This window comes from Scyliorhinus canicula, chromosome 19 (assembly GCF_902713615.1).
Source record: "Scyliorhinus canicula chromosome 19, sScyCan1.1, whole genome shotgun sequence".
Classification (NCBI taxonomy): Eukaryota; Metazoa; Chordata; class Chondrichthyes; order Carcharhiniformes; family Scyliorhinidae; genus Scyliorhinus; species Scyliorhinus canicula.
The window spans coordinates 55,814,370-55,838,028 of NC_052164.1; the positions used below are offsets into that span (position 1 = coordinate 55,814,370).

The window sequence follows — 23,659 nt, forward strand, 5'->3', positions numbered from 1 at the left end:
TTGAGGACTTCTCGGTCCGGGCAGGTGTGACTTCTCGGACTTCTCGGCAACACGGTAGCATGGTGGTTAGCATAAATGCTTCACAGCTCCAGGGTCCCAGGTTCAATTCCCGGCTTGGTCACTGTCTGTGCGGAGTCTGCACGTCCTCCCCGTGTGTGCGTGGGTTTCCTCCGGGTGCTCCGGTTTCCCCCCACAGTCCAAAGATGTGCGGGTTAGGTGGATTGGCCATGCTAAATTGCCCGTAGTGTCCTAAAAAGTAAGGTTAAGAGGGGGGGGGGTTGTTGGGTTACGGGTATAGGGTGGATACGTGGGTTTGAGTAGGGTGATCATTGCTCGGCACAACATTGAGGGCCGAAGGGCCTGTTCTGTGCTGTACTGTTCTACTTCTACTTCTGGAGGGCCCTTACACCTCTGATACGAGACTGCGGCTGCCGGGCCCTCACAGCCACAGAATAGTCTGATTTACTCATGCGCGATGCCTTTGTTACAGGCATTGCATCGGACCCCATCCGGCAACGACTGCTGGAAGGGGCCGCCCTTGACCTCGCGGCCACAAAGACTCTGGCGCTTTCAATGATGGCCGCCTCCCGTAGTGCGCGATCTTATTCCGCTAGCCACTCGGCCCACCCGTCTTACCCCTCGTGGACCCCGCAACCGGCCCCACCAGCAGCCGCCTCCGCGCACTACGCCTGCACTGCTCGCCGCACCGCGCTCCCTGGGGGTCCCCGCTGTTACTTCTGCGGTCAGCAGAAGCACCCCGCCAACGCTGCCCGGCCCGCACCGTGACCTGCAAAGCTTGTGGCAAGAAAGGCCACTTTGCAGCGGTGTGTCAGTCCTGGACGGTTGCCGCTGTCGCGCCCCCGTTCCCCCCCCTCGCTTCAGCCGATCACACAATGGGCCCTGCTGTCCGCTTCCCCTGACCCCACGTGCGATCAATGGGCGCCGCCATCTTTCGCCGCCCCCGCCACGTGCACTCAATGGGTACCGCCATCTTCATCCCCTACCGCCATGTGCGTTCCATGGGTGCCGCCATCTTCTCCCATACAGGTACTCCAGACGCCACCATTTTGTCCTCCCCCCCCCCCCCACCCCCCCCCCCCCCCCCCCCCCCCCCCCCCCACCCCCGGGACAGGGCCACGGGACACGGGTCGCTACCGCTACTCGTTGGACTCTTCAGACTCTACTGCCGATCGCCCGCTACTCGCCTCCGTTACGCTCGACCAGTCGCGTCCTCGCAACGTGGCACCCTCTTCCACAACGGTGCTGGTCAACGGCCACGTGACCTCCTGCCTCATCGACTCTGGGAGCACCGAGAGCTTCGTCCACCCGGACACGGTAAGGCGCTATTCCCTTGCGGTCCATCCCGCCAACCGGCAGATCTCTCTCGCCTCCGGTTCCCACTCTGTCCCGATCTGGGGTTTCTGCCTGGTTAAACTTACTGTACAGGGCGTGGAATTCGACCGTTTCTGTCTGTACATTCTCCCCAACCTCTGTGCATCACTCTTACTAGGCCTGGATTTCCAATGCAATCTCCAGAGCCTTACCCTCAAATTTGGCGGACCCCCTACCTCTCCTCACCGTTTGCGGCCTCGCGACCCTCAAGGTCGAGCCTCCCTCCCTCTTTGCCAATCTGACTGCATATTGCAAGCCCGTCGTCACCAGGAGCAGACGGTACAGCACCCAGGACAAGGCCTTCATCAGGTCCGAAGTCCAGCGGCTGCTTCGGGAGGGTATCATCGAGGCCAGCAACAGTCCTTGGAGAGCCCAGGTGGTAGTGGTTAAGACCGGGGAGAAGCACAGGATGGTCGTGGACTGCAGCCAGACCATGAACACGCAGCTCGACGTATACCCTCTCCCCCGCATATCTGATATGGTCAATCAGATTGCACAGTGACGGAACCATCAATTCACCAGACACGTGTTTTCGATATGAATCTAGGCTTTAATCGACTTACTTCAGAGCCAGCCTGTTACCCGTTGATGAACTCTTAGTGAACTCAAGCTGACTCTGGACAAGGGTATGTATACAGCTGCACTAGGGGGAGGAGTCGTGGGCGGAGCCAAGGGTGGAGCCCAGTACAGGTTCCTGTGTTCTCCCAGAGCTATTCCCCCTAGTGGTAGGATAGCGCTACTGCGCTTACAAAGACAGTGTGAATTATCATATATACATATATATATTACACTCACCACACACAGTACCGGGTCTTCTCTACTATTGACCTGAAATCCGCCTACCACCAGCTCCCCATCCGTAAATCGGACCGCCCCTACACTGCCTTCGAGGCAGACGGTTGTCTGTACCAATTTCTTAGGGTTCCCTTCGGCGTCACGAATGGAGTCTCGGTATTTCAACGAGAAATGGACCGAATGGTTGACCGGTACGGACCGCAGGCCACCTTCCCGTACCTCGACAATGTCACCATCTGCGGCCATGACCGGCAGCACCATGACGCCAACCCACTGCCCCAAGCCCCTCAAACGCTGCCTGGAGTTCTTTTCTTATTACGCCCAGTGGGTCCCACAATATGCGGACAAGGCCCGCCCACTTATCCAGACCACACATTTTCCCCTCGCGGCCGAGACACAACAGACCTTCGCCCGCATTCGATCTGACATAGCCAAGGCTGGGATGCACGCAGTCGATGAGACACTGCCTTTTCAAGTAGAAAGCGATGCTTCGGATGCCGCCCTTGCCGCCACGCTGAATCAGGCAGGCAGACCCGTGGCATTCTTTTCACACACCCTCCATGCCTCTGAAATTCGACATTCCTCTGTTGAAAAGGAGGCCCAGGCAATCATTGAAGCGGTGTGGCACTGGAGGCATTACCTGGCCGGCAGGAGATTCACTCTCTTCACTGACCAACGGTCGGTAGCCTTCATGTTCAACAACACGCAGCGGGGCAAGATCAAGAATGACAAAATCTTGCGGTGGAGAATCGAGCTCTCCACCTTTAACTACAAGATCTTGTATCGCCCCGGCAAGCTCCATGAGCCCCCAGATGCCCTCTCCCGAGGTACATGTGCCAGCGCACAAGTGAACCAGCTCCAGCCTTGCACGAGAGCCTTTGCCATCCGGCGGTCACTCGTTTGTACCACCTAATCAAAGCCCGCAATCTGCCCTATTCCGTCGAGGCAGTACGGACAGTCACCAGAGACTGCCAGGTTTGTGCGGAGTGCAAGCCGCACTTCTACCGGCCAGACTGCGCGCGCCTGGTGAAAGCGCCCCGCCCCTTTGAACGCCTCAGCGTGGATTTCAAAGGGCCCCTCCCTTCCAACGACCGCAACACCTACATCCTTAGTGTGACTGATTAATTTTCTAGGTTCCCCTTCACCATCCCATGCCCGGATATGACGTCTGCCACCGTCATCAAGGCCCTGGATTCCATTTTCGTTCTGTTCGGTTTCTCCGACTACATCCATAGTGACAGGCAATCCTCGTTCATGAGTGATGCGCTGCGTCAGTTCCTGCTCAGCAGGGGTATCGCCTCCAGCAGGACGACCAGCTACAACCCCCAGGGAAACGGGCAGGTAGAGAGGGAGAACGGGACGGTATGGAGGGCCGTCCAGCTGGCCCAATGGTCCAGGACCCTCCCAACCGCTCGCTGGCAGCAGGTCCTCCCTGACGCGCTCCATTCCATTCGGTCACTACTGTGCACCGCAACTAACAGTACACCTCATGAACGTGTTTTTGCCTTCCCTAGGAAGACTACATCCGGGGTGTCGCTCCCGACTTGGCTCATGACTCCGGGCCCAGTCCTTCTCCGTAGGCATGTCCGGCACCACAAAGCGGAATCCCTGGTGGACAAAGTACGCCTACTCCACGCCAACCCTCAGTATGCCTACGTGGAGTTCCCCGACGGCCGCCAGGACACAGTCTCACTCTGGGACCTGGCTCCCTCAGGTGCCGATCCCATGCCCACACCCCTTCCCCCCCCCCCCCCGGCGCCCCCGTATTCGTCCCCACCAGGTCCATCCCTCGTCCCCCTGCCCACACTGGAGGACACGGAAGATTTCGGCTCGCTCTCGGAGTCATCCCGCCAGCAGTCAGCACCAACACCGCCAACACCTGCACCATCGTTGCCATCACCGCCGGTGCCGACGCCGCCACCACAGCTACGCCGATCACAGCGGAACGTTCGACCACCGATTCGGCTCAACCTGTAACCTGCTAACTGGATGGACTCTTGGTTTTCTTTGTTTGAACCCTTTGGTAAATAGATCATCCTTTGTATTATAGTTACACGTCACCCCCGCCGGACTCATTTTTTACAGGGGGTGAATGTGGTGATATAACCACTGTAGATATGTGTATTTGCAGTCTGGGGATGTATGGCTGTACCTGTAATACAGGTTCCTCCGGTAAACCCCTGCCGGCTAGCTCCGCCCACAGGGAGCTTGTGTATAAATATGCTGAAAGCAGCGGGACTGGTGGCCTGAAGTGCATATGTTTTAATGCAAGAAGTATAACAGGTAAGACAGGCGAACTTGGAGCTTGAAATCGTACCTGGAGCTATGATGTTGTTGCCATCACAGATACCTGGTTGAGGGAAGGACAGGATTGACAGCTAAACGTTCCAGGATTTAGAACTTTCAGGTAGGATAGAGGGGGATGTAAAAGGGGTGGAGGAGTTACGCTACTGGTGAGGGAGAATATCACAGCTGTGCTGCAGGAGGCCACCTCAGAGGGCAGCGAGGCTATATGGGTAGAAATCAGGAATAAGAAGGGAGCAGTCACAATGTTCGGGGTTTACTACAGGCCTCCCAACAGCTAGGTAGACAGATTTTGGAAAGGAGTAAAAGCAACAGGGTTGTTGTGATGGGATACTTTAACTTCCCCAATATTGACTGGGACTCAGTTAGTGCTCAGGGCTTGGATGGGGCAGAGTTTGTAAGGAGCATCCAGGAGGGTATCTTAAAACAATTGTAGATAATCCAACTAGGGAAGGGGCTGTACTGGACCTGGTATTGGGGAATGAGCCCGGCCAGGTGGTAAAAGTTTCAGTAGGGGAGCATTTTGGGAACAGTGACCACAATTCAGTAAGTTTTAAAGTGCTGGCAGACCAGGATAAGAGTGGTCCGAGGGTGAATGTGCTAAATTGGGGGAAGGCTAATTGTGACAATATTAGGCGGGAACTGAAGAACCGAGATTGGGGGCAGATGTTTGAGGGTAAATCAACATCTGACATGTGGGAGGCTTTTAAATATCAGTTTAAAGGAATTCAGGACTGGCATGTTCCTGTGAGGAAGAAGGATAAATATGGCAAATTTCAGGAACCTTGGATAACGAGAGATATTGGGCCTTGTCAAAAAGAAAAATGAGGCATTTGTCAGGGCTAGAAGGCTGGGAACAGACAAAGCCTGTGTGGAATATAAGGAAAGTAGGAAGGAACTAGTAGCAAGGAGTCAGGAGGGCAAAAAAGGGTCACGAAAAGTCATTGGCAAATAATGTTAAGGAAAATCACAAGGCTTTTTCCACATACATAAAAAGCAAAAGGGTAGCCCACTGAAGGACAGGGGAGAGGGAACATATGTATGGAGCCAGAGGAAATGAGCGAGGTACTAAATGAATACTTTGCATCAGTATTCACCAATGAAGGAATTGGTGGGTGTTTGAGTCTGGAGAAGAGTGTGTAGACACCGTGGGTCACATTGAGATCCAAAAAGACGAGGTGTTGGGCATCTTGAAAAATGTTCAGGTAGATAAGTCCCCAGGGCCCGATGGGAGCTACCCCAGTATACTGAAGGAGGCAAGAGAGGAAATTGCTGAGGCCTTGACAGAAATCTTTGGATCCTCACTGTCTTCAGGTGATGTCCCGGAGGACGGGAGAATAGCCAATGTTGTCCCTTTTGTTTCAGAATGGTAGCAAGGATAATCCAGGAAACTACAGGCCAGTGAGCCTTAAGTCAGTGGTACTGAAATTACTGGAGAGAATTCTTCGAGACAGGATCTACTCCCATTCGGAAGCAAGTGGACTTATTGCGAGAGGCAGCACGGTTTTGTGAAGCGGAGGTTGGGTCTTACAAACTTGATCGAGTTTTTCGAGGAGGTCACAAAGATGATTGATGCAGGTAGGGCAGTGGATGTTGTCAATATGGACTTCAGTAACGCCTTTGACAAGGTCCCTCATGGCAGACAGGTACAAAAGGTGAAGTCACACGGGATCAGAGATGAGCTGCCAAGATGAATACAGAACTGGCTAGGTCATAGAAGGCAGAGAGTAGCAATGGAGGGTGCTTTTCTGATTTGAGGGCTGTGAATAGTGGTGTTGCGCAGGGTTCAGTGCTGGGACCTTTGCTGTTCTTAGTATATATAAATGATTTGGAGGAAAATATAACTGGTCTAATTAGTAAGTTTGCGGACAACACAAAGGTTGGTGGAATTGCGGAGAGCGATGAGGACTGTTCGAGAATACAGCACGATTTAGCTCGTTTGGAGACTTGGGCAGAGAGATGGCAGATGGAGTTTAAGCCGGACAAATGTGAGATAATGCATTTTGGAATATCAAATGCAGGTAGGGAATATCCAGTGAATGGTAGAACCCTCACGACTATTGACAGTCCGAGAGATCTAGGTGTACAGGTCCACAAGTCACTGAAAGGGGCAACACAGGTGGAGAAGGTAGTCAAGAAGCTATACAGCATGCTTGTCTTCATTGGCCAGGGCATAGAGTATAAAAATTGGCAAGTCATGTTGCAGCTGTATCGAACCTTAGTTAGGCCACACTTGGAGTAGAGTGTTCAATTCTGGTCGCCACACTACCAGAAGGATGTGGAGGCTTTAGAAAGGGTGCAGAAGAGATTTACCAGGATGTTGCCTGGTGTGGATGGCATTAGCTATGAGGAGAGGGGGTTGAATAAACTCTGTTTGTTCTCACTGGAATGAAAGAGGTTGAGGGGCGACCTGATAGAGGTCTACAAACTTATGGGGGGCATAGACAGAGTGGATACTCAGAGATTTTTTTCCCAGGGTAGAGGGGTCAATTAGTAGGGAGCATAGGTTTAAGGTGCGAGGGGCAAGGTTTAGAGGAGATGGACGAGGCAAGTTTTTTTTTTACACAGCGGGTAGTGGGTGCCTGGAACTCGCTGCCGAAGGAGGTGGTAGAAGCAGGGACAAAAGTGAAGTTTAAGGGGCGTCTTGACAAATACATGAATAGGATGGGAATAGAGCGATACGGACCCTATCAACCAGTAGTGAGATTAGCTGTAGATGAGTGTAGTTTAGATGTTATTTATCAACTGTGTATTGAGTACGTGTCGAATCCAAGTTAGTAATGCTAATAAATTTATAGCTTTGTTTAAGTTCATGCTATTTTGTGGTCTTTGTGAACACTATGCCAACCATCCTGGTGGGGTGCTCTTTCAGAGAGTTTGTGTCCCTAACAACCTCCTTCTGCACTGTCGGGATTCTATGGAGTTTCCTTCAATTGAATTACCTTTTGTTTCACTGGTATTCCAGAGATAAATTTCAGCATCATAGTCTGATTCTGCCATTTGGAACCATGGCTCAAGTACTTTTAGTTGTGCTTCCATTTGATTCCACTAATGAAGACACTCATTCTGATTTTATTAAATCCTAGTTCCAGGTGGAACAAACACCTCCCTTGATTGTATAATCATGATTCAGTTGCTAACCTGTTAGCAGACATGAAAATGTACAGTTCAATTCCTCGTTCTTGTTTCAAATTTTAAAAAACAGTTCCACTAACAGTGCCAGAGATATCACTGGATCAATCAAATGGGGTGTATTCAAGAGGAGCGACCGTCAAAATGACCTGCACCGTGAACAGACAATATATTGGCACAATCTACTTTTACAGAAATAAGCAACTGTTAAATTCTCGCCAGCTCTTTACAAAGGACAACATTGGAATGTTCAAAGTTACCAGTATGAGCCAAGGAGGACGATACCAATGCAAATATAAAACTGTTGTAAATAGAAGGAGATTCAGGTCGCAGTTCAGCGAGCCTGTGGCAATCACTATAGCAGGTGAGAGATTGCATACAGAGATGTCTGGACAACACTCTGAGCATTCAAAAAAGGCACCTTAATTTTAATGTGTGTGTTTATAAATATGTAATTGTATTAAGACATCTTTGCTCTTTTACACAAATTCTCTCGCAATAACGGCCAACATATCATTTGTCGTCTTAATTTCTTGCTGCATCTGTAGTTTACCTTCCAATGACTCATGAACAAAGAGTTCAATCCAGCCTCTCACCTTTTACAATATACTACCAAAGTGATAATCTCATATTTATCCGTCTGACATATTTTTGCCCACTCATTTAGGTCTCCAAATCCCATTGAAGTATCTTTGCGCCCTCGCAACTCATATTTCCACAGACCTTTGTGTCATCTGCTAATTTGAAAACATTATAGGTAAGATTTTCTCTGGTATTGACAAAAGACTGACATCATAAAATTATAGAATTGCTACAATGCAGTGGCCATTCAGCCCATCAAGTCTGCACCGCCCCTTGTAAACGGGTCCTTCCCAGATACAACCTCCACCTTATCCCCATAGCCCAGTAACTACACTTAACCCTTTGGACACTAAGGGGTAATTTATAATGGTCAATCCACCTAACCTGCACATCTTTGGACTGTGGGAGGAAACCGGAGCACCCGAAGGAATCGCACACCGGCATGGGGAGAAAGTACAAACTCCACAGTCAGTCACCTGAGGCCTGAATTGAACCTGGGCCCCTGGCGTTGCGAGGCAGCAGTGATAACCACTGTGCCACCCTGGAAAAGCAGCATTGAGCAGCATGTTGAACTGGGAAACCTGCATTGATGTTGCCGATAGCAATGGTTGCTTTTTCCACCATACAGTACAGGATTTTGGGAAATAAAAAAGGCAGGCAGGGGGTTATACATTTTATCACTAGCGGGTGGCCTCTGATTTGCCCACCCTGGGGGCATCGCTTCCTGCTTTTACAACAACGTGAAATACAATTTTACCTTCTTGCAATATTTTTCACTCTTGTCGCCAAACCCACCCGATGCAAATGGGAGGGGGAAATCCCAGCCTACATTTAATCCCCACCTCAAAATCATTGATATAAATTGTGAATATCTGTGGTCCAGCACTGATCCTTGTGGTATCTCACTAGTCACAGCCTGCTAACTCGAAAATGACCTCTTTATCCCTACTCTTGGTTTTCTGTCTGTTAACCAGTTCTCAATCCAAGCTAGTATATTATCCCAAACCCCATTTTGTTTACTAACCCCTTATCAAAGCTTTCTGAAAATCGTCCAGAACCAGCTGATTCCCCTTTCTATTCTGCTGGTTACATCCTCAAAAATCTCCAACAGATTTGTTTAACGTTTCCTTTTCCTAAATCTATTTTGACCGTGCCAAATCCTACCATTATTTTCTAAATGTCTTGTTATGACATTGTTTGATGCAGATTCTCACAGTTTTTCTACTCATGATGTCAGGCTGACTGATCTGTGGTTCCCTATTTTCTCTCTCCTGCCTGTGTTAAATAGGAGGATTATGATAGCATTCACTAAATATCTGGAAAACCTAAGTATGTTTAAATTCATGCAGTATTTTTTCAATCATTAGACTGGAGACAATGAATACATTTCAGTTGTATCGATTTGGAACTATTGAACCCAATGCCTTACAGACTTTATTTCATTTAAATTGTTCATCACTTCTGATTCCATTGGAATTACAGGTCTGCCAAAACCATATATATCTATGGATTCGAGTCGAGCTTTGATGGGGCGAGAAGTCACCTTCAATTGTACAAGCCCCAGGTACCATCCTGGATTGACATTTTATTTATACAAACTCGGAGATTCAAATTATTTGAAAGCCCAGGTTGCTACTGCCCGGTTCAACTCTGTAACGTTTACCATCATGAAGATAAATCATACCAATGAAGGAAACTATACCTGTTTGTATGAAGTAGACAGGAAGAGAAGGCGGCTAACATCAGCACTGAGCAACCTCGTGCATTTCACTGTGAAAGGTGAGTGAGATTCAGTCACTGTATTTCTTCAAATTGCATTTTTGGAATATCGGAGCAGGAGTAGCCACTCTGTCTCTCAAGCCTGTGCTGCTATTTGTAGATTGGGGAAGTTGGGAAGTGTTCCTTCGAGAAGGGGAGGTTGAAAGCAGATTTGATAGAGGAATTCAAAATCATGAAGAATCTGACCAGAATAAATGGAAGAAGATGTTTCTATTGGTGGAATGATTGAGAATGCTTTTCACAGTAACTTCATTGCAGTGTTAATGTAAGCCGACTTGTGACAATAAAATTATTATTATAAAAAGAAGCGGAGAGCACAAATGTTAGGTAATTGATAAAAGAAGCAGTGACAATTTAGACATTCAAGTGGGAATTGGATTGTGATCTGCAAAGGAAGAATGTGCAAGGCTACAGAGAGAATGTGGGGCAGTGGCTCCAGGTGAATTGCTCCTTCTGTGTTACAGTAATTGTGTGAGAGGGGTGTTGTAGTGGTACTGTCATTGGACTAATCCAGAGGCCTAGCACTTGGAGGAACCTCGGCTGGATGGTGAAATTTGAATTCAGTAAAAATGTGGAATTAAAGGTCTCATGATGACCATCATCAATTGTTGCACTGCTCTTTAAGGAAGGAAAGAAAGCTGCCATTCGTACCTGGCCTAGCCAGACTTTAGATCCACAATGATGACTTTTAACTGGCCCTAAATGGCCCAGCAAGCCACTCCATTTGAGGGTAATTAGGGATGGGCAATAAATGTAGGCCAGCCAGTAATACCCATACGCTGTGACTGAATTTTTAAAAAATGGATAAAATGGTACAGTATAAAAACAGGACAGTTTGATTCTGAAAAATTACACTTGGATTAATTTGTTCCATTTGGTCCTTTCTTCGGTAAAGAAACCAAAACTGCACACAATACTCCAGGTGTGACCTCCCCAAAGCCCTGTACAATTGCAGTAAGACATCCTTGCTTCAGTATCCAAGTCCTCTTGCAATGAAGGGCAATATGCTATTTGCCTTTCTAACTGCTTTCTGCACCTGTATGCTCACTTTCAATGACTGATGTACTGGGACACCCAAGTCCGGTGGTACATCAACATTTCCCAATCTATCACCATTTAAGCAATATTCTACCGTTCTGTTTCTCCATCCAAAGTGGATAACTTCATACGTATCCACATTATACTGCATCTGCAATGATTTATCCACTCAATCAACTTGTGTAAATTATCTTGAAACCTTTTAACATCCTCTTCATCATTCACATTCCCACCAAATGGTATGTCCTCAGAAAAATTGGAAATTTTTACATTTGATTTCCACATCCATATCAATAGCTGGGGCCCCAAGTACCGATCCCTGTAGGACCCCAAAAGTCATCACCTGCCACTCTGAAAAAGAAACATTTATTCCTAATCTCTGTTTCTTGTCTGCTAATTAATGCTCAATCCATGCCAGTATATTACCCCCAATCCCATGCACTTTAAATTTGCAGGACTTTATCAAAAGCTTTTCGAAAATTAAAATACACCACATTCACTGGTTCACCCTTTATCTAATCTACTAGTTACATCCTCAAAAATCTCCAATAGGTTTTTCAAATATGATTTCCCTTTCATAAATCCGCATTGACTGTGTATAATTTCATTTATATTTTCTAAGTGTCCTTTTATCACATGCTTTATAATGTATGTGCAATGATTTACCCTGCAAAAGCATTTTCCCTACTCCTGGTCTTAAGCTAACCGGTCTTCAGTTCCCTGCTTTCTCCCTCCCTCCTTTTTTAAATATTGGGGTTGCATTTACCACCCTAGAATCTTCCAGGTGTTCCAGAATCTACAGGATTCTGGCAGATGACGACACATCCCTGCTCATCTCTTTTACTACCCTGTGATGTAGATTATCAGGTCTTGGGGATTTATCTCCTTTTAGTCCCATTAATTTTTCCAGCATTATTTCTTTTAGTTCTACTTATTTCTTTCAATTCCTTCTTCTTGCTATTATACCCCCACTGTGCAGACGGGAGGAATAAAAAGTGTTGAAATGCAATAATTAGAGGGGATTCCATTTAAGGGGGATAGACAGATGTTTCTGTTGCCACAAATGAGACTCCAGGATGGTATGTTGCCTCCCTGGTGCTAGGGTCAACAATCTCTCTGAGTGGTTACAGGACATTCTGGAGGCGAAGGGTGAACAGCTAGTGGTCGTGGTACACATCAACCAATGGCATAAGTTTTTTTTAAAAAAAGGGACGAGGTCATAAAAGCAGAATATCGGGAGTTCGGAAGAAAGTTGAGAAGTTTGGGGCCTCACGGTAGCATGGTGGTTAGCATCAATGCTTCACAGCTCCAGGGTCCCAGGTTCGATTCCCGGCTGGGTCACTGTCTGTGTGGAGTCTGCACGTCCTCCCTGTGTGTGCGTGGGTGTCCTCCGGGTGCTCCGGTTTCCTCCCACAGTCCAAAGGTGTGCGGGTTAGGTGGATTGGCCATGCTAAATTGCCCGTAGTGTAGGGTTAATGGGGGGATTGTTGGGATACGGGTTACGTGGGTTTAAGTAGGGTGATCATTGCTCGGCACAACATCGAGGGCCGAAGGGCCTGTTCTGTGCTGTACTGTTCTATTCTAAGTCTGATATCAGGATTATTGTCAGTGCCACATTCTGGTCTTCTTGACTAGCTTCTCCAACTGTGTTGCCCCTTTCAGTGACCTGTGGACCTGTACACCTATATCTCCCTGACTGTCAATACTCTTGAGGGTTCTACCATTCACTGTATATTCCCAACCTGCATTAGACCTTCCAAAATGCATTACCTCACATTTGTCCGGATTAAACTCCATCTGCCATCTCTCCACCCAAGTCTCCAAACGATCTAAATCCTGCTGTATCCTCTGACAGTCCTCATCGCTCTCCGCAATTCCACCAACCTTTGTCTCGTCTGCAAACTTACTAATCAGACCAGTTACATTTTCCTCCAAATCATTTATATATACTAAGAACAGCAAGGGTCCCAGCACTGATCCCTGCGGAACATCATGAGTCACAGCCCTCCAATTAGAAAAGCACCCTTCCATTGCTACTCTCTGCCTTCTATGACCTAGCCAGTTCTGTATCCACCTTGCCAGCTCACCCCTGATCCCGTGTGACTTCACCTTTTGTACCAGTCTACCATGAGGGACCTTGTCAAAGGCCTTACTGAAGTCCACATAGACAACATCCACTGCCCTACCTGCATCAATCATCTTTGTGACCTCTTTGAAAAACCCTATCAAGTTAGTGAGACACGACCTCCCCTTCACAAAACCATGCTGCCTCTCACTAATACATCCATTTGCTTCCAAATAGGAGTAGATCCTGTCTCGAAGAATTCTCTCCAGTAATTTCCCTCCCACTGACGTAAGGCTCACCGGCTACCTTGCTATCCTTGCTACCCTTCTTAAACAAAGGAACAACATTGGTTATTCTCCAGTCCTCTGGGGCATCACCTGAAGACAGTGAGGATCCAAAGATTTCTGTCACAACCTCAGCAGTTTCCTCTCTAACCTCCTTCAGTATTCTGGGGTAGATCCCATCAGACCCTGGGGACTGAGTATTTTTCAAGACACCCAACACCTCGTCTTTTTGGATCTCAATGTGACCCAGGCTACCTGGCTCAACATCCACCAATTCCTTCTCTTGGGTGAATACTGATGCGAAGTATTCATTTAGTACCTCACCCATTTCCTCTGGCTCCACACATAGATTCCCTTGCCTATCCTTCAGTGGGCCAACCTTTTCCCCGGCTACCCTCTTGCTTCTGTGGACGTGAAAGAGACTCCAGGATGATATGTTGCCTCCATGGTGCCATGGTCCAGGATGTCTTAGAACAGATGGTGGGCATTCTGAAGGGGGAGGGCAAACAGGCAGAGGTCGTGGTATATATTGGTACGAATGACATAGGCAGGAAGGGGGATGAGGTCCTCAAGCAGGAGTTCAGGGAGCTAGGCAGAAATTTAAAAGACAGGACTTCTAGGGTTGTTACACCCTGTGCCATGTGCCAGTGAGGCTAGAAATAGGAAGATAGAGCAGCTAAACACATGGCTAAACAGCTGGTGTAGGAGGGAGGGTTTCAGTTATCTGGACCACTGGGAGCTCTTCCGGGGCAGGTGTGACCTGTATAAGAAGGACGGATTGCATCTCAACCGGAGAGGTATAAATATCTTGGCCGCGAGGTTTGCTAGTGTCACATAGGAGGGTTTAAACTAATATGGCAGGAGGGTGGGTACCGGAGCAATGGGTCAGAAGGTGAAACAATTGAGGGAGAACTAGGGAACAGGGCCAGTATGGCTCTGAGATAGAGCAGACGGAGATGTTGCTGAAAGCAGCGGGACTGGTGACCTGAAGTGCATATGTTTTAATGCAAGAAGTATAACAGATAAGGCAGATGAACTTGGAGCTTGGAACTATGATGTTGTTGCCATTACACAGACCTGGTTGAGGGAAGGACAGGATTGGCAGCTAAACGTTCCAGGATTTGGATGTTTTGGGCGGGATAGAGGGGGATGTCAAAGGGGTGGAGGAATTGCGCTACTGGTTAGGGAGAATATTGTCTTATAGATAAATTCTTGATGTCGCGAGGAATTAAGGGCTACAGGGAGAATGCTGGTAGGTGGAGTTGAAATGCCCATCAGCCATGATTGAATGGCGGAGTGGACTCGATGGGCCGAATGGCCTTACTTCCACTCCTATGTCTTATGGTCTTATGGTCTTAATATCACAGCTGTACTGCGGGAAGACATCTCAGAGGGCAGTGAGGCCATATGAGTAGAGATCAGGATTAAGAAGGGTGCAATTCCAAGGTTGGGGTTTACTACAGGCCTTCCAACAGCCAGCGGGAGATAGAGGAGCAGATAGGTAGACAGATATTGGAAAGGAGTAAAAGCAACAGGGTTGTTGTGATGGGAGACTTTAACTTCCCCAATATTGACTGGGACTCACTTAATGCTCAGGGCTTGGATGGGGCAGAGTTTGTAAGGAGCATCCAGAAGGGTGTCTTAAAACAATATGCAGACAGTCCAACTAGGGAAGGGGCTGTACTGGACCTGGTATTGGGGAATGAGCCCGGCCAGGTGATGGAAGTTTCAGTAGGGGAGCATTTCGGGAACAGTGACCACAATTCAGTAAGTTTGAAAGTGCTGGTCGACAAGGATTAGAGTGGTCCTAGGGTGAATGTGTGAAATTGGGGGAAGGCTAATTATAACAATATTAGGCGGGAACTGAAGAACCTAGATTGGAGGCGGATGTTTGAGGGTAAATCAACATCTGACATGTGGGAGGCTTTCGAATGTCAGTTGAAAGGAATTCGGGACCGGCATGTTCCAGTGAGGAAGAAGGATAAATATGGCAAATTTCGGGAACCTTGGATAACGAGAGATATTGTAGGCCTCGTCAAAAAGAAAAAGGAGGCATATGTCAGGGCGAGAAGACAGGGAACAGACTAAGCCTGTGTGGAATATAAGGAAAGTAGGAAGGAACTTAAGCAAGGAGTCAGGAGGGCTAAAAGGGGTAATGAAATTCATTGGCAAATTGGGTTAAGGAAAATCTCAAGGCTTTTTACACGTACATAAAAAGCAAAAGGGTAGACAGGGAAAGGGTTGGCCCACTGAAGGACAGGCAAGGGAATCTATGTGTGGAGCCAGAGGAAATGAGCGAGGTACTAAATGAATACTTTGCATCAGTATTCACCAAAGAGAAGGAATTGGTGGATGTTGAGTCTGGAGAAGGGTGTGTAGATAGCCTGGGACACATTGAGATCCAAAAAGAAGAGGTGTTGGGCGTCTTGAAAAGTATTAAGGTGGATAAGTCCCCAGGGCCTGATGGGATCTACCCCAGAATACTGAAGAAGGCAAGAGAGGAAATTGCCGAGGCTTTGACAGAAATATTTGGAACCTCACTGTCTTCAGGTGATTTCCCGGAGGACTGGAGATTAGCCAATGTTTTTCCTTTGTTTAAGAAGGGTAGCAAGGATAATCCAGCGAACTGCAGGCCGGTGAGCCTTACGTCAGTGGTAGTGAGATTACTGGAGAGAACTCTTTGAGACGGGATCTACTCCCTGTACAAGTGGACATATTAGCGAGAGGCAGCACGGTTTTGTGAAGGAGAGGTCGTGTCTCACTAACTTGATAGAGTTTTCCAAGGCGGTCACAAAGATGATTGATGCAGGTAGAGCAGTGGATATTGTCTGTATGGACTTCATTAAGGCCTTTAACAAGGTCCAGGACAAACCATGTTGTTATCTTTGGTTTGTTGCCGGTGCCATGTGCTGGCGAGGTGAGGAACGGGGAGAGAGTGCAGATAAACACGTGGCTGCAGGGATGGTGCAGGAGGAAGGGTTTCAGTTGCGTGGATAATTGGAGCACATTCTGGGGAAGGTGGGACTTGTACAGACAGGATGGTTTGCACCTGAACCAGAGGGGCACTGTACGTGATACCCAAGAGTTGTAAACAGCCCCCCCCCTCCCCTCCAACTCCTCCTGCCCACTGCCTCTTGCAAAACTCTTCCCCCAACCTTGGTTCCTTCCTCCCAACATTCCACCCTGACTAGACCACTCGGACCATGTTCTTCCAGGCTCCGATACCCGCAGCTCCCCCCCCCCCCACCTCACTCCCGTTCAATGGCCGGTTTAAACCGGCCAGCGCGGAGGCCCCTGCCCGGGTCCCTTTCCCCCTTGCCCGGCCCTAGGAAAACACAGAAATCCCCTTTTAGCACACACACCCCACATATCCACCTACACCCCAAAGAGCCCTCGCTTCTAGTGCAAGTCCCATCACTTCCCTTGTCCAAATATACACACCATTGGCTCCTTTAGCCCGTACACCCGCACGCAGTGAAACAAAAAGGAAGAGACAAAAAAGAAGAAAATACAGTCCTGAGGTTACATCGGCACATGGCCATTTCTCAATTTCTCAGTTCTGCCACAGTCCTTCTGCCTTCGCAAACTCCTCCGCTGCTTCCGCCGTTCCAAAATAAAAGTCCTTGAGCTTATAAGTCACCCTCAGCTTCGCTGGATATACAATACCGCACTGCACTTTGCTAATGTACAGTGCCCTCTTCACCCGGTTGAAAGCAGCCCGCCTCCTCGCCAGCTCCACCGTAAAGTCCTGATATACACGTATACCAGCTCCAGCCCACTACACTGTCATAATATACACCAGTATATCATGGTGCAGACACACACTGATGGGCACACACAGGGACCAATCAACATGTACAAACACCGCAGCCAATCACCAGTTAGAATATGCACACTGTAAAGGCAGAGGGCACCACGGTTCCCGCTCATTCTGGGTGCTGCCTCTGAGTGTAACAAGAACTCATCCAGTCCAGCGCAGACTCTCAACATGTGCTGAGAGAATCAACTGGTTCAGACAAGGCTTAGGTCTCTAGTTTAAGTTGGCATCATTTAGACCCACAGTCACCGTGTGTTAGTTAGTTAGAAGTAGTTAATCAAATTGAGTTGAACCTTCATCAGTGTTGGAAGTGTCTGTTCATCTCTCAAGTCTACACTAGCCAACACTTCATGGTGCCAGAAGTTGAGGGATGCTCGCACTTCCGTGATCTGCCTTCCACCAGTCTCGCGCCATCCTACAGAATGGACTCCGTTCGCCCGCCGCCGCCTCTCCGCATTGCTGGGAATCTGGGCTCTAACTGGAAACTTTTCAAACAGCGCTTCCAGCTGTACCTCGAAGCCAGGGACCTGGAAGCTGCCTCGGACGCACGGAAGATTTCTCTCTTCCTCTTCACAGCCGGTGACCACGCTCTGCACATTTACAATTCGCTCACCTTCGATGAGGGGGAGGACAAATCGAAGTTCAAGACCATAATTCTGAAGTTCGACAGCCACTGCGCGGTCGAGGTCAACGAGAGCTTCGAGAGATATATGGTTCAGCAGCGAATTCAGGGTAAGGACGAGCCTTTCCAGTCCTTTATTACCCACCTCCACGTCCTTGCGCAGTCCTGCAACTACGGGTCCACCTCTGACTCCATGCTCCGTGACCAGATTGTTTTTGGTGTTCAATCTGAGCCCCTGCGCCAGCAGCTACTAAAAGTAAAGCAGCTCACTCTCTCCACGGCCATTGAGACCTGTTTACTTCATGAACATGCCTCCACGCGCTACTCCTGATCCAGGCTGCTGAAACGGCGCAGCAAGCCCCTTACGAGGCAGAATGGGTCCAAATGATTAAATCTTTTCAGGCTCTGGATCTGAACGATGGCGGCCATTTTGCGCGCTCTTCGCGGAGTCCCACGCTTACACACAGCGAGCGTGCTGATGTCACTGACCGCTTTGCGCAGGTGCGCGCTATGCTGGATCGCCTCGCGCATGCGCGGTGGCGCGACGAATGTCCTGACGCTCCGGCGTGCGGCAACTGCGGCTCCGCCCACTTAAAGCGGCAATGTCCCATGAAGTCCCAACGCTGCCTGCAGTGTGGCAAAAGAGGCCACTACGCTGCAATGTGCAGATCTTCCATGCCAGCCCCACAGAGACGTCAGGCCTATCCAGCCTGCCGTCAATGAACCTACTCTAGACCTTGATTCCGACAATGCCTGCAATGACCCACAGGTACCGTTCCAAATCGGTGTCATTACTGCGAAAAGGATGTCCCCCAAGCATGGCACTAAACCCGCCCACGTCGACAGCGTCAGCCAGGATGATGAGTGATTTGCCACCCTTACAGTCAACCAGAGTTCGTCGCCCACCCAGAGACTGAACTTATGAACTCTGTACACATGTGGACTGTCTGAAATGTTCTTTTTCCTATATCCTTTATTGTTGCATTCGTTATCCAGTGATTTGTAAATAGATTCATTGGTTGTTCCAGTTCATGGTAGTCATCTGCACCAGGCACCTTCCTCTGTAAATAGTCTTGTTCCCTGTATATAGCTTTGTACATATGTCTTTGCATCTCACACGTAGCTAGGTACATTCTCCACACACCCACACTGTAGCTTTGCCAGCATAGCGGCAAAATACTCCGTCGGCCTCGGCCCTTCAACTCCTTCGGGCAGCCCCACAATCCTCAAATTCTGTCACCTGGACCTGTTTTCCAGGTCTTCCAATTTTCCTCGCAGATCCTTGTTCACCTCCATCACCTTCCGCATCTCCTTCCCCATCGAGGTAAGTTGATCACCGTGCTGCAACACCGTCTCCTCCACTTCCTTCAGCGCCTCCCCTTGCGCCCGCACCTCCGCCACTGCGCACGCCACCGCTGTCGTCACCGGGGAAATAGCCTCCTCCAGCAGCACACTCAAAACCTCCCTCATCTCCTTCCTCATCGCCTCCAAGTGCTTTGTAAACTGCCTTTCGAATTCTGCAGCCATCACCTTGGTTATTTAGAACATAGAACATAGAACAGTACAGCACAGAACAGGCCCTTCGGCCCTCAATGTTGTGCCGAGCCATGATCACCCTACTCAAACCCACGTATCCACCCTATACCCATAACCCAACAACCCCCCCCCCCCTTAACCTTACTTTTATTAGGACACTACGGGCAATTTCAGAAGTCCAGAGAGGCATCAGTATAATTAGGGATGACCCTAACCTACACTTCCTGATACCTTTGGCAAACACTGCTGACATCGGGACTGGTGTTATATATGGCACCTAGATACAAAGGCGGATTAGGCAACATAAGACATAGGAGCAGAATTAGGTCACATGGCCCATCGAGCCAGCTCCGCCATTCAACCATGGCTGATATTTTTCTCATCCCCATTCTCCTGCCATCTCCCCATAACTCCTGATCCCTGTCATAATATACATCCATGTATATAACGGAGTGCAGACAGGCAGTGATTGACACACTGGATGACCAGTAAGCACACAGAACAGAGCAGCCAATCACCAGCCAACGACCACTATAAAGCCAGAGGGCACCAGTTTTCCCGCTCTCTCGGGACCAAGCCTCTGAGACAGTCAGAGCTCGTGAGCTAGCCAGTACAAACACCATGTGGTAGCTAGTAAGTCTGGTCAGACTAGTGTCAGGTCTCCATTCAAGTCAGCATAGTGTCAACCCACAGTTGAATACATATATAATAGTTTAGATGTTAAATAAAATCGTGTTGCATCTCCAAGTTTTGGAAGTCTGTCTCTCGCCAAACTGCATCAAGTGCAGTCCACGTCGACCCAGCCAGCCCGACACATCATGGTACCAGGTAATGATGTTGAAAATTGACGGACCTACCTTGAGTGAATCAGCGTTGACCAGCAAACAGCCATCCGGTGACATGGAAAACGTCCGTCCTCCTCCAAAGCTCCGCATCGCCGGCAACCTCGGTGCAAACTGAAAGATCTTCAAACAGAAGTTTCAACTCTATCTTGAAGCCACCGATCTCGAGGCCGCATCGGACGCCAGGAAGATCGCACTATTCCTCTCCACAGCCGGGGACCACACCATCCACATCTACAACTCCCTTACATTCGCTGAAGGCGAAGACAAGACGAAATTTAAAACAGTCCTGCTGAAGTTCGACAGCCACTGCGACATTGAGGTGAATGAGATCTTTGAACGGCACATTTTCCAGCAGAGGCTTCAGGGTAAGGATTAACCTTTTCAATCCTTTTTGACCCATCTCCGCATCCTCGCGCAGTCATGTAACTATGACTCGACAACTGATTCCATGATCCGGGATCAGATCGTTTTCGGGGTCCACTCCGATTCCCTTCTCCAGCAGTTCCTGAAAGTCGAGCAGCTGACCCTCACCATCGCCATCGAAACGTGCGTTCTCCACGAACATGCTAACAATCGGTACTCCCACATCAGGGCGGCAGAAACGGCAAAGCAAACCTCCCACGAAGCGGAACGGGTGCAGGCCATCGTACAAATGTAAGGCGTAAATATCGACGAGAGTGGCCATTTTGCGCGCTTCTCCCGGGCCCCTGCACATGCGCGCCATGACCGAGGGGACGGCGAGGCCGATGACCAGCCTGCGCAGGTACGTACGTCGTTCGACTGCACTGCGCATGCGCGTTGAATATGGAACGCGCTGACGTTGGCGTCATGACATGTCTGAATTGTGGCTCCGCCCATTTAAAGCGGCGATGTCCCGGCAAAATCACGATGGTGTCTACAGTGTGGCAAGCTTGGTCACTACGCAGCCCTTTGCAGATCAGCTCCACTGCCCAGCATCCAGCGATCCCAGCCACGGCGCAGAAATGCCTCAAATCCCCATACCGGGTGGGCATCATTACGAAGCATGCGCTGCCTCCTCTCAAGATTGTGAAGCACCTCCCGATCCTCAGCGTGGATCCAGATGACGAGTGGTGTGCTGTCCTCACAGTCAACAAGGCTCGCATCCGGTTCAAACTGGACACCGGAGCATCGGCGAACCTCATCTCGAAATCCGATCTCAACACCATCCGCATCGATCCAAGCATTCTTCCACCGGCCTGCCAGCTCCTTGACTACAATGGCAATGCCATAGCTGCCAGTGGCTCATGCCAACTCGGAGTTTCCAATAAATGATTTAAAGCAACACTGCGATTTGAGATTGTAGGACCTGACAGAGCATCCCTGCTCGGTGCTCGGGCCTGCAAGCTCCTGAACCTGGTTCAGCGAGTCCACAGCATGTCATCCTCACAGGCGACGGCGTCACCTGATGAAAACTTCCAGGCTGAAATTGATGACATCATCATGCAGTACCACAGTGTGTTTGTCGGATTGGGCACACTCCCAAACCGATACAAAATCCTGCTCAACCAAACGCCACCCCTGTGGTTCACGCATCGCGCCGGGTGCCGGCACCCCTCAAGGACCGCCTCAGGCAGCAGTTGCCGGACCTCCAGGACCAGGGCATCATATCAAAGGTCACAGAACCCACCGACTGGGTAAGCTCCATGGTCTGCATCAAGAAGCCGTCAGGGGAGCTTCGAATCTGCATCGACCCCAAAGATCTAAATCGCAACATCATGAGGGAACATTACCTGATACCAAAACGAGAAGAGTTGACCAGCGAGATGGCTCATGCCAAATTCTTTACGAAGTTGGACGCCTCCAAGGGGTTCTGGCAAATACAGCTGGATGCGTCAGTCGCAGGCTGTGCACATTCAACACCCCGTTCAGTCGCTACTGCTACAACCGGATGTCTTTTGGCATCATCTCTGCCTCCGAGGTATTTTACCGCATCATGGAACAGATGATGGAGGGTATTGGGGGGGTGCGCGTGTATGTTGGCGATGTCATAATCTGGTCCACAACTCCTCAAGAACACATCGATCGCCTCAAGCAGGTATTCCACAGAATCTACGAGCATGGCCTCCGACCCAACAGGGCCAAGTGCTCGTTCGGTCAATCAGAAATCAAATTCCTTGGCGACCACATCTCGCAGCAAGGCGTGCAGCCAGATGCTGATAAGGTTTCGGTGATCAATGCCATGAAGACCCTAGAGGACAAGAAGGCGGTCCTCCGCTTTCTAGGGATGGTCAACTTCCTCAGGAAGTTCATCACCAACATGGCTTCCCACACCACAGCCCTCCGCCATCTCGTCAGAAAGTCGTCGGAATTCCAGTGGCTGCCCGCTCATGAGAAAGAATGGCGTGAGCTGAGGGAAAAACTCACCACAGCCCCGCTGTGGTGACAAGTTTTTCGATCCTACTAAGGAGACCAAAATATCCACTGATGCGAGCCAGGACGGTATTGGGGCGGTGCTCCTCCAACGGGATGACTCCTCCTCCTGGGCCCCAGTTGCATATGCCTCCAGAGCCATGACGCCCACTGAGCAATGGTACACTCAAATTGAGAAGGAATGCCTGGGCCTCCTATCGGGAATCGACAAGTTTCACGACTATGTGTATGGCCTCCCAAAATTCATGGTTGAGACGGACCACAGGCCATTAGTCCACATCATCCAGAAGGACGTAAACGACATGGCACCCCAGTTACAATGAATCCTTCTCAAGCTACGCCGCTACGATTTTGAACTTGTCTACACGCCAGGCAAAGAACTTATTGTTGCAATTGCCCTTCCAGGTCTATCACCACACCGTGTGAGCAAACTGACTTTGTCTGCCAAATCGATGTGCAGGTGCAATTGTGTGCCTCCAACCTTCCGGCCTCTGATGAGAGGGTCATTCAAATTTGTGAGGAGACGGCCTGCAGCATGTGATGCAGAACCTCACGAATGGCTGGCAGAAGGGACAGTGTCCCCAGTTTTACAATGTCAAGGATGATCTGACGGTGGTAGACGGCATCCTTATGAAGCTCGATAGAATCGTGATTCCGCAGAGCATGCGAGCTATGGTGTTCGGCCAAATCTATGAGGGTCACCTGAGGGTCGAGAAATGTTGACGCAGAGCTCGGGAAGCAGTCTACTGGTCGGGCATCAGCCAGGACGTTGCCAACACGGTCCTCAACTGCCCTACATGTCAAAACGTTCAGCCAGCTCAACCCAAAGAAACTCTGCAGCAACATGAGATGGTGACCTCCCCATGGTTTAAAGTCGGTGTCGACCTGTTCCACGCCAAGGGGCATGACTATGTCCTCCTGGTCGACTACTTCTCCAATTACCCCGAAGTGGTGAAACTGTCCGAACTCACGTCGAAGGCGGTGATTAAAGCATGCAAAGAAACATTTGCCAGACATGGGATACCGCTCACATTGATGAGTGACAACGGTCCCTGTTTTTACAGCCAGGAGTGTTCT

General features: G+C 49.4%; 1 protein-coding gene across 4 annotated transcripts in view; it reads left to right on the forward strand.

Moving 5' to 3' along the window:
• LOC119954503 overlaps positions 1 to 23,659 on the forward strand; it is a 182,244-nt gene that overhangs the window by 12,159 nt on the left and 146,426 nt on the right. For 3 of the 4 annotated variants that reach the window (XM_038779790.1, XM_038779791.1, XM_038779793.1), the window contains exons 3-4: positions 7,697 to 7,987; positions 9,688 to 9,984. In XM_038779790.1, the coding sequence (XP_038635718.1) occupies positions 7,697 to 7,987; positions 9,688 to 9,984 (588 nt within the window). The remainder of the gene's footprint in view (positions 1 to 7,696; positions 7,988 to 9,687; positions 9,985 to 23,659) is intronic. The other variant, XM_038779794.1, reaches the window with a different exon arrangement.